An 18,112-nucleotide genomic window follows, 5' to 3' on the forward strand; every position below is an offset into this window, starting at 1 on the left:
CTCCACACCATTCTCCATAGTGGCTGTACTAGTTTGCATTCCCACCAACAGTGTAGGAGGGTTCCCTTTTCTCCACACCCTCTCCAGCATTTATTGCTTGCAGATTTTTGGATCGCAGCCATTCTGACTGGTGTGAAGTGGTACCTCATTGTGGTTTTGATTTGCATTTCTCTAATAATGAGTGATGTTGAGCATCTTTTCATGTGTTTGTTAGCCATCCGTATGTCTTCTTTGGAGAAATGTCTATTTAGTTCTTTGGCCCATTTTTTGATTGGGTCGTTTATTTTTCTGGAATTGAGCTGCATAATTTGCTTGTATATTTTTGAGATTAGTTGTTTGTCAGTTGCTTCATTTGCTATTATTTTCTCCCATTCAGAAGGCTGTCTTTTCACCTTGCTTATAGTTTCCTTTGTTGTGCAGAAGCTTTTAATTTTAATTAGATCCCATTTGTTTATTTTTGCTTTTATTTCCAGAATTCTGGGAGGTGGATCATAGAGGATCCTGCTGTGATTTATGTCTGAGAGTGTTTTGCCTATGTTCTCCTCTAGGAGTTTTATAGTTTCTGATCTTACATTTAGATCTTTAATCCATTTTGAGTTTTAAATTATGTCTTTCTAATGAGTTCTGCATTTAATCCTATGAATTATACTACCTCCATTAATGCTTTTTGAATTATAGTCTACTTTGAGTATTACTAATAAAGCTTGAGCAGCTTTTGTTTAGATTATGTTTGTTAACCCTTTCTATACTTGTAATTTTAATTGTTCTGTATATTTGGCATGATTCTTTCACACATCATAATAGAGGAATTTTTTTTTTTTTTGGTCACGTCACAGGGCTTGTGGGATCATAGTTCTCCAACCAGGGAATGAACTGGGCCACTGCTGTGAAAGTGCCGGATCCTAACCACTGGACCACCAGGGATTGATTTCCGTTTTTAATTTAGTATGATAGTCTTTTTCTTTTGGTCCACTTATATTTAATATAATTATTGGAATATTTGGGTTTGCATTTGATATCTTATATTTTCCTTTTTATGTGTCTTATCTGCAATCTTGCTTTCCCTCCCTTTTGTATTTATTTGCATATTTTAATTCTGTTTTTCCTTTCCGTTAGCGCAACAGTTATATCCTTTTCTACCATTTTAAAATGTTTCCTCTGGAGATTAAAACATGTATTTACTTTCTTTTTTTAATCAAATACGTAAGTTTATTTTTTCCCAACATAAGAATAGTCATAATGTATACACTTCGAAAGGTAGAAAAATTTAAAGATGGAAAGTCCCCCCTCACATCTGCCCACCAGCCACTCAGTTCTCCAAATGACCCAGAATGAGTACCCCCGTACAGTCGTCTGGCCTCTTCACTGGCCCCCAGCGTGTAGCGTGTGTACTGCTCTGTAGCTGGGAAGCTCGGCCTGTATCTTCCTGCTGATTCATCCATCTTCTCATCTTTCAAGGTGTAGTGAAAGCTTCTTTCTTCTTGAAACTTTTCGAGGCAAATGTCATCTGATTTCTTCCACTTCTGATAGTAATCATAGTTGTCCTTACACATTCTGGCACTTAATTATGTTGTTCTGTGCTGTTTCTCTTAAGCTTCAAGTATGTAAACTCACTTTCCATCCTAGATTAGTTCCTCGACGGTTAGGTAGGATGCTTTGTTTGCGTAATTTGGAGCACAAAGCAGATGCCCCCCAAACACAGGCCTGAGTAAATTGCCTCTGGTAATGGCTGTTTTCCAGGGAATTTTCCATTTTGGTGCATCTTGAGCCTCAATTATTCATGGTAGACATACTTTTTAAGAATTGCTTTTGAGCACAAAATTGTGGATGGAGAATTGGAAACTGCTTGAAAGATACTTTCTTATAAAATTATACTTCTTTTCATGTTGGTAAGGAATCTGCCCGCAACGCGGGAGGCCCAGATTCAATCCCTGGGTCGGGAAGATCCCCTGGAGTAGGAATGGCAACCCACTCCAGTATTCTGGCCTGGCGAATTCTGTGGACAGAGGAGCCTGGCAGGCTACAGTCCACTGGGTCTCAAAGAATCAAGACATGACTAAGCGACTAACACACTTATTTTGCATTTCATTTTACTTTAAGATTAGAATTAATGGACTATCCATTCCTAATTCAGTATCATAGTGTAAAAATATTTATGAAATATGCTACTTTCTTATTTTAAATGTTGACAAGTTACTTTTTCCCCGAAGTGTTTTTTCTTGATTATAGTTTTTTTTTTCATTATTTCTTTGCAAATGAGAAAATACTGAAAAACACTAGAAAAAATTGCCCTGTACTACCACTGAGAGCTAAATGTTACCATTTTGTTATGCGTATACTCAGTTTTTTCCTATGTTTATATAAATAAGTTCCCCTCTTCTAAGTTTCCTACTTTGTAATTCTTAATGTTTGCTTTTCAGTTTTCCCTAAAAGGATTCCAGAACACCTTAGAAGTACTTGAGGAAGAGTGATAAAGGCAAGTATCCAACTCGTTGGCGTCAGTGAGATAATTTGGTTCATAGCCAAACCAAAAAGCTTTGGTCACTGTGTCTTATCAAGAAAACTAAAAAGTTGGGAGTAACAACTTAAAGGAAAAAAAAAAAAGAGGTAGTTCACATAATTTGAATTTTTTTTTTTTTTCAAAACTGTTGTAGAAAATTGTTAAAATTCTGAGAATTTAACAGAGTTTTCTGAAATACCTGGTTTGTTGGTGGCTACCATTTCCTCCTCTTTTTTCCCTACTTTTCACCCCTTCCACCTGCCCCCTTTCTCCCATATCCTTTTGTTCCCTTTTCTCTTTACTGGTTTCCTCAGGCTTACTTGGAAGGACTTTACTTTTCAGAGAAGCCCTGTGAATAAAAGAGAAGCCGGTATTTCCTTCTTATGAAAGAACACTTAGCTTTACAGTTGAACTTGCTTGTGTTAAACCAGAGATAGCAATTCGGTTGTTTGGAAAGTTTTAGAAGCTGAACAACAGTTACTATTCATTTGAATTTTACTACTGTCTTACAGAAGAAAATAGGGGAGTCTTAAAAAACATTCACATTATTGAATTATTTTAGTGCTCGCTTCCTTCCCGTCACAAGTTTTATATAATGATTATAGCATTACGTTTTACAGTCAGTGAACAGGTTGTTTTTCAGAATTCTTATCTAACAATTTGATGCTTAAAGCTCAGTTTAGGTTTCTTTGGTGTTCTGTGTTAGGTAAGCTTCTGTTAGTATCATGAAGATATGTTTTGCCTTTACAAATCGCAGAGTTTACTGCTCCTGTACTAGGTTATCTGTGCTGCCATGTAGATAGCCTGTGCAAGCTTTGGCTTGGAAATCAACACCCTGTTTCTAGGTTTTCCTCCAAATGCTGGCATATCCTTATAATTAATCATTCTTTTGAATTATATGAGAATAAATGATATAGACATGCTAATGAAATCTCAAATGAAGATACAGACATTTAAAAATGTACCATATTCTCCATTTTTTAAAACCAAGAAGCAGGTTTATGTGAAGTGATGTGAAGTGAAGTCGCTCAGTCGTGTCCGACTCTTTGCGACCCCATGTACTGTAGCCTACTGGGCTTCTCTGTCCATGGGATTTTCCAGGCAAGAGTACTGGAGTGGGTTGCCATTTCCTTCTCCAGAGGATCTTCCCCACCCAGGGATTGAACCCGGGTCTTCTGCATTGTAGTCAGATACTTTACCGTCTGAGCCACAAGGGAAGCCCCTTGATTAGTTTATGACACTGCCCAATGAAGCTGATCTGCTGAGTAATAAATGCCTTGCATGTTTATATATGAGACAAGTAGATCGTTTGGTTTTCTAACGGACCTTGACACCATTCCTCTCTTTATGGTGTCTTTTATTATCATGGGAGAAACTTATTTTATATATTTTACTTTCAAAAATAGCAGCAAAAAAAAAAAAATAGCAGCAACAAAAAAATCTGTTGTATTATTTAGCTAATGCAATATAAATAAGGAAAAAAGTAGATTACTTCCTCATTATCAGCCTGCTGCTTTCACATCCTTCTGTCTTCTCAGGGTCTAAATATCCCAGTACAAGAAGAGATTAATTGATATACAGTTACTGGATTATCTTGGTTACATAGCCCTTTTTGTCTGAGAGGCTCAGTGTTTTGCAGAGTGAAAATAATTCAATAACTGTTAGTCTGTGCTAGAAACTCATAAGGGAAGGTCAGGATAATTAAATGCATATACTGTTGACAACATTTTTGCCCACAAGGAGCCCCAGAAAACTCCATATAGCCCGAAACAGTTGTTTATGTCGGTAGGATTAAGGGCTCTCTCTTGGCTTTCCCAAAGGAAAAAGGAAAAATAAAAGCAACACAGAGTCAGGAAAAGGGTGAGAGGCCCCAGCGGTGTGGCAGGCTTTTGGTGTGGCCACAGAGAATTTGAGTGAAAGCAGTGAAATTTCCCATCCTCGTGACTGCTCCTCATTTACCTAGTTTGGGAGCAAAAAATTTTGTGGTATTTAGTTAGTATGAAGGTACTGGTTAAAGGTCTTTAACCCTGTCAGCATGGTTTATGCTCCTGAGTCATGAAGAGGTTAGGAGATGGGAAGATAGGCATGTAAGAGTGTGGTCCGTGAAGCCACAGTGACGGTGTCCATCCACGTTCATGGTGAGCAGGTTGTCTGAGAGAAGTTACCAGGAAGAAAGGTCTGATGGGTTTGCATTCCTATCCCTTTGGACTCTAGGAGCCTGGAGCTCAAGTGAACTCTTAAATCCAACTGATTTACGCCTTTCAGATTGCTGTTTGATGGCCAGAGGTACGTTTGCTTATGCCCAGACCATGACCACCCTAAGTGCTTCAGACTTGGTAGTGACTTAGCAGTGACTTCAAACTGTTCAAAGTCCTTGGTGTAACGCAGGGAGTTTTAAAGCCTTTGAAGGAAAGGTTGAGGTAAAATATAGAAATAAAGAACTTCACACACCACATTTTGTCCTCCGTAGCAGGTTCTGTATATTAATGCAGTTTTGTTTTACATATTTGCAGAAACTCAATTTTTTAAAAAGTTTTCTGTTATGAGAAATCTCATCCCTACCACACCCTCCCTTTCTTTGGCATGTGACTTCCGTAACGATGGCAGTTGTGCTGACCTTACATCTCTTAGTTTCAACTTCCTTTTAATTTCCTGCACTTTAATGTTGGTGTGTGGTTGCTATTTGACCTTTCTTTTTCTCTCTTTTTTAGTCATACCCAGTTACTGTGTCACTTCTTCGCTTTTGAGTTTGTGTGAATACAGCTGTCCCCTGGTACCCATGAGGACTGGTTCCAGGACTCCTGCAGATAATGAAATCCTCAGATGCTCATGTCTCTTATATGAAATGGCATAGTATTTGCATAGAGCCATGTGCATCCTCCCATATACCTTAAATCATCTCTAGAGCATTTATAATACCTAATACAATGTAAATAAATGCTATGAAAACAATTGCTGGGAGCATGGCAAATTCAGGTTTTGCTCTTTGGAATGTCCTAGAACTCCTTCACCCCACATGTCTTCCATCTGAGGTTGGTTGAGTCTGCAGATGTGGAACCCACGCGTATGGAGGGTGGACTGTACATGGGCAGCCTCTGTCAGGGTCGACCCTCTTCAAAGAAAGGGATTCCTTTGAGTCTCTCTCTTTGTTCGCTGGTTCTGAGCCAAGCTCTAGTTTCTAAAGACAGATTCTTTCTGGATCATGTACTCATTGTACCAAAAGGTCATTTGTGCTCCAGCAGAGAATCCAACCTATAAGATTTCAGTTTCCATTTTCTTCTCAAAAGAGAAGTGTCTAGTTGCCAGTGACCTTGATGAATGTAAATGATAACTGGAAATTCCTCTTTTCCATTAAAATCCACAATGCAGTTAGATTGGGATATCTACTTTCACAGTTATTCTTTGAATTTACTGTATGGAGCTTCAGCATGCAGATAATTAGCTATGGTTGTGATTGAGAGGAATCATTTCAGGTGCCTCAGCTAGACTGTATTGAGTGCTCTGTGCTCGGTTGTCTCCCGATTCCCCAAGTAATGGCTGTTCTCTCAAATATTATTATGGTTTCCATTCCACGATGACTCTTCTAGTACGTAGTTCCTCTTCACATTGCAGCTTGTAGGGATTTTTTTTAACAGCTCTGTTTTCATTTCCTTTGTACTTGTTTTGGAGCTTTTTCTCCTATTCTAGAAAATAATCATTACCCACTATCTAGAAAACTATCTTTTAATCTTCTGATTAAAGATTGCTTAATGATAGTGTATTTCTTTGGCTAGTGGCATGTTTTTCTTTGTTTTAACACTGGAGTTTCTGCATGGATTTATAATACGCGCTTTTTTTTTTTTAACATTAGATAGGCATGAAGCCTTCGTCTCACAGCTGCATGTGTAGTTACTGTCGAAGCAATGCCTACCTAATTTGACAGTCGTGGTGTGTTAAAAAAAATTTTGAGTTTGCAAATAAGCGTATTAAGTCTACTGATGGAGCCTTCGGGCAGTGAACAGTTATTTGAGGACCCTGATCCTGGAGGCAAATCCCAAGATGCAGAGGCCAGAAAGCAAACAGAATCAGAACAAAAGTTGTCTAAAATGACCCACAATGCTTTGGAGAACATTAACGTGATTGGCCAAGGCTTGAAGCATCTCTTCCAGCACCAGCGCAGGAGGTCGTCCGTGTCCCCCCACGATGTGCAGCAGATTCAGGCAGACACAGAGCCTGAAGTGGATCTGGAAAGCCAGAACGCGTGTGCTGAGACTGATGGTGTCCCCACCCACCCCACAGCTCTGAATCGTGTCCTGCAGCAGATCCGCGTGCCGCCCAAGATGAAGCGAGGGACGAGCCTGCACAGCAGGCGGGGCAAGCCAGAGGCCCCAAAGGGAAGTCCCCAGATCAACAGGAAATCTGGCCAGGAGATGGCAACCGTCATGCAGTCCGGCCGACCCAGGTCTTCGTCCACTACCGACGCTCCTTCCAGCTCCGTGGTGATGGAAATAGCTTGTGCCGCTGCCGCCGCTGCTGCGTGTCTGCCGGGGGATGAGGTGTCTGTAGAGCGGGTAAGTTTCTGTTAGATTACCTGTTAACTTCTTGTGCTTTATATCTAGTACTCTGCACACTTTGCCTGGGTGACTGAAAAGAAATAGCAAGTACCCGAGGCTGTGGCCAAAGATAGTTTCCCGTTTCATTAAATAAGTGGGATGAAGAGTGATCGTCATAGCTAATAATGAATGCTTCTAATTATATTTCTGTTTGCTTCCTAACATATTGCCTCCGATGATTCCAGTGCAGTCAGCCCACGAGTTTTAAGAATTACTGAATCCGAATTTCTGGAGCCCCCATTCAGCCCGGTCGGCAAGCTTAGAGCTATCTGGACTGCTCCTGCTCTTTAATGACATGACCCCCAAGGTTGCCTCCATTCTCCATTCCGAATCAGTGCCCTAGTTTAGGCCTTCATCTGTCTCACTGCCCTTTCAACTTCTTTTTTTCCCCATGCTGGACACAGCTTGTGAGAGCTATCTGAAATACTAAAACAAGTCATTGTCATTTCCACTGCTTAAAAAGCAGTCACTGGCTCCATCATTTCCTGAGGGGCAAAGAAAGTTCCTTAAAATGATACGCAAGACCTCCCATGATTTAGCCCATGTGGACTTCTTTACCTCCTACAACTTAACAGCTATTACTCTTTCTCACGCTTTTTATTTTTCCTCTAAAGTTTTTCCTTTTGTCCATATCTTGACTTACTCTTTCATTCAGTCATTCGTTCAGCAAACATATAATGAGGTGTTCCAGTCACTGTGGATACTGTGATGTACAGAAAAAGATGTGATCCTTACTCTCATGGAGTTCATCATTAGATGGGGATACATATTAAATAATCACTTGAGCAAATCTAAAGTTTCAATTGTGGCACATGCTACTAGAGCCGATTATAGGAACTTATGACCTAGTTAAGGATGTCACTTCTGTGAGGAAATGACAAAGATCTGGAGGGTAAGCTGAGGTAATTAGGTGATGGAGAGAGAACTCCAGGTGCAAAGGTGCTAAGATGGAAGGACGCTTACTGAGTATGAGGGACGGGATGGCAGGTGTGTGTGCGTGTTCATGCAAGCACACGGTGGGTAAGGCTGGAGAGAGGGGAAGGAGCTCAGACAGAGGTTTCAGATGGTGTTCAGGAGTTTTTCTCCATTTAAGAGGAATGAGGAGTATCAAAGCATTTTAAGCAAAGGGGAGAGTTTCACGTTTGTGATTAGAAAATATCACTGTGTTTATGGTGTGAAGAGTGGGTTGCACTGCATTCAGGTGGGATGCAGATAGATGAGCTGGAAGGCGGTTGTGGTAGTTTGGGTCTAAAATGAGATGGTGGGAGCGGAAAGAAGAGTTGCCTCAGGGCAGGGGTGTGTCTTACTCCGCATGCCAGTACTTCCGGCTTCCTGCATGGCTCAGTGGTAAAGAATCTGCCTGCCATTGCAGGAGGTGCCGGATCGATCCCTGAGTCAGGAAGATCCCCTGGAGGAGGAAATGGCAACCAACTCCAGTATTCTTGCCTGGAGAATCCCACGGACAGAGGAATCTCAAGGGCTAACAGTCCATGGGGTCGCAGAGTCAGATACGACAGAGCGACTGAGCACGCATCCAGTACTTTGGCCCTTGAATTATTGGTTTGATGAATTAGTAGTAAATAGACAGGGAGCAAGAAACGATATCTAGTTAGGGAGTTTGAGAATGTATGTGGAGAAGTTTTTGAAATGGAGTAATCTTTCATTTAATTATTCATCAGTACTTATTAAATACCAGCTATGTACTGGGCAGTTTTCTAGGTAGTTAGAATACACCAGAAAATGAAACAGGCAAAAATTTGTGCCGTTATGGAGGCTTACTCGGTATTGAAGGAGATAACATACAGTAGATATAAAAATGAATAATATGTTACGATGAAGTGTGATGAGTATTATGGGAAGAAAAGAGCAGAATTAGAGAAAGAAAGAGATTAGGGCTGTGTACAGAGGGGAGGGGAGTTGCCGTATAAGGTAAGGTAAGCCTCGCTGAGAAAGTAACGTTTGAGTGAAGACTTGAGATGAAGAAATGAGTCATGAGGCTGGCTCTCTACTCAGATGGATGAAGTAACTCCAGGGTAGGAGCTCACGTTCCCCGCCTGATTGTCCAGGGAATAGCAAGACCATTGTGGAAAGCTGAGTGACGGGGGACAGTAGTACAGGATGGCCTCAGAGAGGCCGCAAGGGGCCAGCCTGGGGAGGGCTTCATAGTGATATCTCAGTGTAGACACTCTTCCGTTTTATCTGTATAAAATACCGTGGGATGGGAGACATTTCCCCTCTGTGTGTGTTTGCTCGGTAATTGTTCAGTAATTGTTCCACTGAGTGTTAGACCTACCATTGTTTTAGGTTAGGCATCTGCACACTTTTTCTGTAAGTAGTCATTGTAAGTATTTTCCGCCATCTGGTCTGTCTTGCAACTACTCAGTTGTGTCGGAGCATGAAATCAGTCACCCATAATATGTAAATGAACGGGCATGCCGGGGTTTGACTGGTGAACAGCGTCTGGGCCTCGGCCCATACTTTGCCCACCACAGTCTTAGGCGCTGAGAATACATGAGTGAATCAAACAAACGAAAATACTCGCACTGGAGAAGTTTAGGAGGAGGTAAGCAAAACATGTAAGTAAAGTGCACAATGTGACCGTTGAGTAAGAAGATAAAGATTCCCAGGGAGGGAAGTTTTAAGCAGAGTGGTCGGGGAAGACCTCACTAATACACAAGCAAAGACCTGGAGGATGCGAGGAAGCAGACCAAACCTCTGCAGGGAGACCTGGGGGAACAGCAAAGGGTAAGGTCCCAAAGGCCTGTACTGTGAGGAAATGTTACGGAAGTTGGATTTTTTTTGGCATTGTGAAAGGGGAGAACATGATAATGCACGTCAAGGCCGTTAGCTGTAGCCACCCGTCTGCCGTGCCTGATGGGTGAGGAGCAATACTTGAAACGTTTTTTACTAATGAGAGTTTAATCTGTATGTCTTATTTAAACTTAGGTTGCATGGTCTAAGTGTTCAGTTCAGTTCAGTCGCTCAGTCGTGTCCAGCCCTTTGTGACCCCATGAGTTGCAGCACACCAGGCCTCCCTGTCCATCACCATCTCCCGGGGTTCATTCAGACTCACGTCCATTGAGTCAGTGATGCCATCCAGCCATCTCACCCTCTGTCGTCCCCTTTTCCTCCTGCCCCCAATTCCTCCCAGCATCAGAGTCTTCTCCAATGAATCAACTCTTCGCATGAGGTGGCCAAAGTACTGGAGTTTCAGCTTTAGCATTATTCCTTCCAAAGAAATCCCAGGACTAATCTCCTTTAGAATGGACTGGTTGGATCTCCTTGCAGTCTCAAGAGTCTTCTCCAACACCACAGCTTAAAAGCATCAATTCTTCGGCACTCAGCTTTCTTTACAGTCCAACTCTCGCATCCATACATGACCACTGGAAAAACCATAGCCTTAACTAAACGGACCTTTGTTGGCAAAGTAATGTCTCTGCTTTTCGATATGCTATCTAGGTTGGCCATAACTTTTCTTCCAAGGAGTAAGTGTCTTTTAATTTCATGGCTGCAGTCACCATCTGCAGTGATTTTGGAGCCCAAAAAGATGAAGTCTGACACTGTTTCCACTGTTTCCCATCTATTTGCCATGAAGTGATGGGATCAGATGCCCTGATCTTCGTTTTCTGAATGTTGAGCTTTAAGCCAACTTTTTCACTCTCCTCTTTCACTTTCATCAAGAGGCTTTTTAGTTCCTCTTCACTTTCTGCCATAAGGGTGGTGTTAGTAGTTTTCAAAAAAACAAAATTGAACCAAGTCAAGAGCTTACTGACTTTATTTGACAATTCATGAATTGGGCAGCATTCAGTCTGAGCAAATAGAAACGAACTCTGAAGAGCTGTACAGAATAAAAGACTTCTAGGCAGAAGGGAGCAGGAACAGGAAGTTACAAAAAGTGTGTTGGTTATTGCTAGGTTACTCTCCTTACAGAGGATGGCAAGGGTTACGTGCTGCTGCTGCTGCTGCTGCTGCTAAGTCGCTTCAGTCGTGTCCGACTCTGTGTGACCCCATAGACGGCAGCCCAGAGGCTCCCCCGTCCCTGGGATTCTCCAGGCAAGAACACTGGAGTGGGTTGCCATTTCCTTCTCCAGTGCATGAAAGTGAAAAGTGAAAGTGAAGTCGCTCAGTCATGTCAGACTCTTAGCGACCCCATGGACTGCAGCCTACCAGGCTCCTCTGTCCATGGGATTTTTCCAGGCAAGAGTACTGGAGTGGGGTGCCATTGCCTTCTCTGGCAAGGGTTACCTAACTAGTGCTAATCGGCAGTTCCTGGTTGGCTGGTTTGAGTCCATTTCTGGGAGAGGCAAAAAACTGTAATTTAGTTCTCAGTTTGATGATATGAGAATTAGCATAAGAGACTCCATTTGGGGCCTACTGTGTTTTGTTTTGTTTTTAAATAAACTTACTGTGTTTATATGTAGCTTTTAAAATAGTCATGTCCAGTGGCCTTGTCAAAGGTGTAGACTAAAACCCATTCTTTCTCATTCAGTAACAAATAGCTTGTAGACTTAGAGTATGTGGATTTCCCAGGGTTTATAAATAAGGAACACTACCCTCCACAGTAAATTACTGCAGGATGGTATTCCACTCTGTTCAAATGAAAGGGAGATTTATAAGATTGAGTTAATTGAGCCGTGTGCAAAACCAGAAAGCCTAGGTATAATGTTCTTCCAAAGGGGAAAGAAACGAGGTGATGGGAAGGATAATTCCTGTTGCTGACCACAAGGTGGTACCCCTAGACCAGGAGAAGTAGGCGGAAGTGAGGAGATGACTCCTACTGTGACAGGCCATTAACAATGAAGGAATTATACCTTGAGAAGTCACTAGCTCAGGGAATTGTTAGGATATGGGCTGGATTGAGTAGTGACTATCATACGTAGTAGTAGGCGCTCTTTTAAAGTACTGAACTGAGCTGGTAACTGTGGAAATGGAATTGACGATAGAAGAGTGGGTAGAATTTACTGACAATGTTAGAATTAAAAATAGAGATACTGTTGTATGGCCGAAACCAGCACAAATTATAAAGCAATTATCCTCCAATTAAATAAATAAATAAAGTGAATTCCCTGGTGGTCCAGTGGCTGGAACTCCAGGCTTCCAATGCAGTGGGTCTGGGTTCAATCCCGGGTTGGGGAACTGGATCCCATACGCTGTAGCCAAAGATCCCATATGCCACAGCTGAGACCCAGTGCAGCCAAATAAGTGAGTAAATAAATACTTTTAAAAATAATTAAAGATAAAATTGAAAGTCCTAAAGTCTGCTTGGGAGAACTAGTAAAATAATGTCTGTTTTCCTAAAAACAAAAACATTGAAAATTGTATTTTTAAAATGAAAACCAATAGAGATCTTTCTCGTTTGTGTATTTAGTGTCAGTTTGGTAGCTAATACTATCAAGGAAATGATATCATCAAAGAAATGATACGGGATGGAAAAGTAGGGATAAATCAGAGATGAAGTTGTGTTTTCAGTTGTTCTGTAGTAAAGGTACTTTATAGAACAAAACTCGTATGCCAAAGGAAGTAACTTTTAGGCTTATTGACCCTAACTCAGAGGTCTAGAATGTGTGGAATGAAATGTGTGAAATGAAACTTCCCAACCCAGGGATCGAACCCAGGTCTCCCTCTTTGCAGGTGGATTCTTTACCAGCTGAGCCACAAGGAGGTCCAGAATGTGTATGTTTGTTTTAATGCAGTATGTTTCTGTGGTGACCCACAAGATACCTTTATTATCCTTAATGATCTTACGCTGATTTTTAATGTGATTTTCCTAAGAGTGGATTTGAAGGTGTAGCTAGGATGTTCTTGACCTTGGTAGACTTACCGTGCACAGTTATCATCATAAGGATGCCACTCCAAGTTCTGTTTGGTTTTGTTTTTAACATCTGAGTTGTATTCCTTCTGTGATGAAGGCTCAACATAATGCAAAGGCAAGTTTACTCTTCAAGTTAAATTTAATCTCCTTTTCCTTTATATTAAAAAATATATAGAGACTTTAGAGTAATTAGACCTCTAAAGGAACATAGTATGTACCTATACCTTCTGCTTTCCCCTTTTATTCACAGAGGATTTGAGTACTTTATCAGTAGCCTTCAATCTTAAGAGGGAGGGAGAATTTTGGCCCCCAAAGTCCACTACTATTTTTTATTTTTTTAAAATCCAGAACCTTGTTACAAGAGTTTGTCTTGTGACTGTTAGCTTCCCAAAGACTCATAGGTAGATAAATAGAAGGCCAGACCAGGATCATGTATGATAGAAGATAATTACTAGAACAGATTGTGATCATAATGCCGCATTATATGTAAAGAAAGGTAGGCAGCTTTGGCAGTTAGCACAGTATTGGGCTTTAGTAAGTATTTGTTAATATTTGACTTGTTTTGATGTTACATCATCGTGACCTGTGATTTCGTCAGTCAATGGGAGCTGACCAGATTTCATACTTCAGGATCAGCATATATTTATTAGGCATTAGTGTCTCATTTTATGTATGGTTTGACTTTGAAAGCATCTTGTTTCCTAAATAGAATCCTTTAAAATATGTAAAAAATGTTTGATTTAAAAAATCAGTCTTGGAGAAATCTCTTTGTAAAAAGAATTAGCAAGGATTTATTGGTTTATATATTACAAAAATGTATCTTTAGCCAAAGATCAAGTAAAATTTTTGTTGGTGGTAGTTTAGTCGCAAACTTGTGTCCGATTCTCGTGACCCCGTGGCCTGTAGCTCACCAGACTCCTCTGTCCATGGGGTTTCCCCGGCAAGAATACTGGAGTAGGTTGCCATTTCCTCCTCCAGGAGATCTTCCCAACCCAGGTCTCCTGCATTGCAGGTGGATTCTTTACTGACTGAGCTATAGAACTGGCAATTACATTTTATTTTATCACAGTAACATTTTACTGGGGTAAAGAGCCCTGACACAGATTTCGATATCATTGTAATGAAGAAGCTAAGAATTTAGAAACCTTGGTTGCAAAATGAGCCCCTTGCAACACAAATGACTTTCAGCCAAAAGATCGCTGGGTATTGCCAGGTGATTAGCAAGAACTCGAAGACTATTAAGACTATGGCCTAAGCCTAAGCAAGCGCCTCATTTTACAGACCCAAAAATGTTGGGAAAACAGCCTGAGGTAATGCAGCTAAATGTGATACTAGGGAGAGATCCCTGGGTTCCTTCTGATTTCATGTTCAGCTTTCTTGTCTTTTTATCCTGTTTGTATGTCAGAGAATTGAAGAACATGATTGCTATGATCAAGTAGGGGACAAGAAAGGGAGACAAAGTTTTTCCTTTTTCAAAATAAGTAAGCTTTTTGAATGTGAGCAGTGACAAAGGCTGATTTCCCCACTACCCTTGTTTGTCTTCTGTTACTACTTTGAAACAACTCTGGTCATCTTTTACAGATGAGTAACAAAAGTCATCCTTCTGACTACTACCCTTTGCTGTTGTGGGTCTTGCCAAAACTAATCTTGTAGCCATCAGCAATGCCTGGAGGTAGCTCAAAGAGAAAACTGACCTAAAGAATGGCCTTCTAGCAGTGAGATTCTGGGATGCTAGATGAATTTGGAGTCTCCCTGGGGTCCATCAGGAAACTGCAAATCAGGAAGATCCTTGAGAGTTTCAGATGTAAATCTGTGTTTTAAACAATTCACTAAGGACGCTAGAGGCCCATGAAAAATACGGAGTGCTTCAGGAATTTGAGTGTCATCCCTCTGCAGGGCCCACGTTACTATACTCTGTGTTCCTATTTTAGTATATGTGCTGCTGGAGTAAGCGCTGGGGTATTCTCACGTCGTCATTTTGAATACTTAGTCATACCGGTCCATCAGCTCTTGGTTGTTCTAGTTCTTTGGTATTCTTCCTAAATTATGGTCTCCAAAACAGAATACGGTGTCCACAGGTGACAAGAGCTTAGCTATCGCTTTTCTTGTTTGTTTATTTCATTGCTCCAGGTCTTAGTTGCAGCATGTGGGATCTAGTTCCCTTACCAGGACTCAAAACCCAGGCCTGCTGTATTGGAAGCCCAGAGTCTTAGCCACTGGATTTGCCAGGGAAGTCCCTATCACTTTTCTGATTCTAAGATCCGATATGCTTCTTTTAATATATTTAACTCTAGTTTGAAGTTGCTTTTCCTTTTTGCAATCTTTTTCATATCTCTGATTTTCATCTGGTGAAAGTCATAAAATTTAATTCAGAACAGTTGAAATTTTTGTCGATAGTGCTTTAAAAATACAGATGTCCAATAATTTTAAGAATGTTATAAGACTTTGCTAGTGAACTTTGTTTTATCTTTAAAAAAAAACTACTTCCCAACTCCAAATAATGTAATTTTCAGCCTACTGGGATAAAGGAAGCCTCTGAAGTTATAGGAGTTTCTCAGGAAACCAGAAGTGATGTGGATCTGCCTGGTTCAGTAGGGCCCTCGTTTACTTACAGTAAGGTAGCACATGTTGCTTTTCTGTCGTATTTGTGATTTTATGATCTTAGATGTCTTGAGGGCCGGAGGAGAAGGGGACAACAGAGGATGAGATGTTTGCATGGCATCACCAGCTTAATGGATATGAGTCTGAGCAAGCTCTGGGAGATGGTGAAGGACAGGGAAGCCTGGCACGCTGCAAACAGTCGGGCGTGACTTGGTGACTGAACGACAATAAATATCAGATGGTTTTTTAAAACAATATTCTGAAGAGCTGGCACTTTTGTTTAAACTGTTAGAAAAGTTTGGTCCTACAGGGCAGAGTGGTAACCTGAAAAGCAATATTTGACATTTGAATATTGCTTTCTTCGTTTGGGGGTGAATTTTTTTAGTTTAAGAGAAATTCCCAGATTTCATTTCTGAGCTAGAGTCTTAATCAGATGTTGACAAATTAATTTGAACTCATACTTTCTTTTTGGCAAATATCAGTACCAGGGAAGTAATTCATTTCCTGGTTTACTTGGGAAAGATGTTTTTAGAAAGCTTGTGTACCACTGTTTCTAGAGGCCCTCTGCTGATACCTTCTGGTACTGCTGAGAGTATTTAATGAAATGGCTAATTTTTCTGCATTAGGTTTGTGATTCTTACTGGCTGTAGTGTATTTTAAACAAAGTTTCTTGGTTAACCATCATAATAATCCCAAAGTCTTATTTTTAATTACCAACTTGGTCTTGGAACTAACTTTTAACAAATGTTGGCACAAATTCTGAACTTTTGCATAATCTCTTGTGGTTAGTAAATAGCTTCAGGATTTTTACTTTGGTCAATAAGGTGGTTTTGGTTTTAAATAACCAGAAGATAGACAGTGTGCTTTGAAAACCTGTGTGTGTTAGTCGCTCAGTCGTGTCCAGCTCTTTGCGGCCCCATGGACTGTAGCCTGCCAGGCTTCTCTGTCTGTGAAATTCTCCAGGCAAGAATACTGGAGTGGGTTGCCATTTCCTTCTTTAGGGGATGTTCCCAACCCAGGGATAGAACCAGGGGGCTCCTGTATTGCAGGCAGATGCTTTACCATCTAAGCTACTAGGGGAGCCCTTGAAAACTTGATTTAATTTAAATTGCTTGCCTTTTTTAAAGGTCCTGGATAGAGCAGTTTCTCAAAGACTCATTCTTCATTTCCTTGCCTTGTTTTTAGGGTACTCCCTGTGGCAACATGAACATTTTATTTAAAAACGTAGAGTATTTTCTACTTTTGTATAATAAGGATTTTGATAGTGTTTTCTAAACAGTACTATACTTGAAAAGTAATTTCAAGGATAACTATATTTTTAATGTTAATTGAAATGGGCTTGATATATTCTGGGGGTCACTTTGAATATTAAGATTCTGGAGAATCCAGCTTAGGCCTTTAAAGGTAGATAATGCTCATGGTCAGGCACGCAGTCATGTCTGACTCTCTGTGACTCCAAGGACTATGGCCTGCCAGGCTCCTCTGTAGGATTTTTCAGGCAAGAATACTGGAGTGGGTTGCCATTTCCTCCTCCAGTTAAAGGTAGATAAATTCAGTCAAATTAGATTCAGTTTTTAGATTTAGGTTGGAAGGATAGTGAAAAATAGGCTCTCAGGTCTCTATCCCCCTTCTGGGTGTCGGAGGGTGTGTGTGTGTGTGTGTCTGTGTGTGTGTCTGTGTCTGTGTACATGGTTGCCACACGCATGGAGTAAGCTTGATGGAGAGCTGGATAGTCCCATTTCTTTGCTGCCACTTCTGGACTCCTTTGCCTTTCACTCTATTATTTGGGTGCCCTTGGAGTCTGATGCTGAACATGTTATTTATACGTGGTTGATGCTACACTGTTTATGAGTATTTAATATCTGTTGAAGATTCATAATCATATAGGTAGGCCTCCTATGACCTAATTTTAAAAAAAAAAGGGAAGGTTATTAACTATGCTGCTAAGTTGCTTCAGTTGTGTCCGACTGTGTGCGACACCAGAGACGACAGCCCACCAGGCTCCCCCGTCCCTGGGATCCTCCAGGCAAGAACACTGGAGTGGGTTGCCATTTCCTTCTCCAAGGCATGAAAGTGAAAAGTGAAAGTGAAGTCGCTCAGTCGTGTCTGACTCCTAGCGCCCCCATAGACTGCAGCCCACCAGGCTCCTCTGTCCATGGGATTCACCAGGCAAGAGTACTGGAGTGGGGTGCCATTGCCTTCTCTGAACTGTGGAGACTAGTAGCCTCCAAATTATTTTGCTCACCCACACGTTTTACTGTGTCTCTTATATTTTCATATTTTATATAATTGTTCCTGTATATTATGTTGGGCCTCCCTTGTGGCTCAGTTGGTAAAGAATCTGCCTGCAATGGGGGAGACCTGGGGTCAATCCCTGGGTTGGGAAGATCTCCTGGAGAAGGGAAAAGCTACCCACTCCAGTGTTCTGGCCTAGAGAATTCCATGGGGTTGCAAAGAGTCGGACACAAGTGAGTGACTTTCACATATTATCTATCTCGTAACACAAAAACAGATGTGAAAAGGATGAATAAAAAATATAAGTGAAGTTATGTTTTCTTCCCATGATTCGTTGATTGTTTTGTATACAAACCAGGCTGCATGTATCCT

The 18,112-nt window shown here is 41.0% G+C and overlaps 1 protein-coding gene and 1 non-coding gene across 10 annotated transcripts in view; one reads left to right on the forward strand and one right to left on the reverse strand.

Annotated features, from left to right (window-relative positions):
• TMCC1 (transmembrane and coiled-coil domain family 1) overlaps positions 1-18,112 on the forward strand; it is a 157,703-nt gene that overhangs the window by 40,266 nt on the left and 99,325 nt on the right. For 4 of the 9 annotated variants that reach the window (XM_060402949.1, XM_060402947.1, XM_060402950.1 and 1 more), the window contains 2 exons: positions 2,421-2,476; positions 6,779-7,050. In XM_060402949.1, the coding sequence (XP_060258932.1) occupies positions 6,820-7,050 (231 nt within the window). In that variant the 5' untranslated portion in view covers positions 2,421-2,476; positions 6,779-6,819. Of the gene's footprint in view, positions 1-2,420; positions 2,477-6,350; positions 7,051-18,112 lie in introns of those variants that run through there. The other 5 variants (XM_060402945.1, XM_027957777.2, XM_060402946.1 and 2 more) reach the window with 2 other exon arrangements.
• On the reverse strand, positions 14,756-14,859 carry LOC114109480 (U6 spliceosomal RNA). The gene has a single exon (XR_003586163.1). It is a non-coding gene; the product is annotated as a U6 spliceosomal RNA (small nuclear RNA).

The sequence above is a fragment of the Ovis aries genome, chromosome 19, assembly GCF_016772045.2.
Source record: "Ovis aries strain OAR_USU_Benz2616 breed Rambouillet chromosome 19, ARS-UI_Ramb_v3.0, whole genome shotgun sequence".
Classification (NCBI taxonomy): domain Eukaryota; kingdom Metazoa; phylum Chordata; class Mammalia; order Artiodactyla; family Bovidae; genus Ovis; species Ovis aries.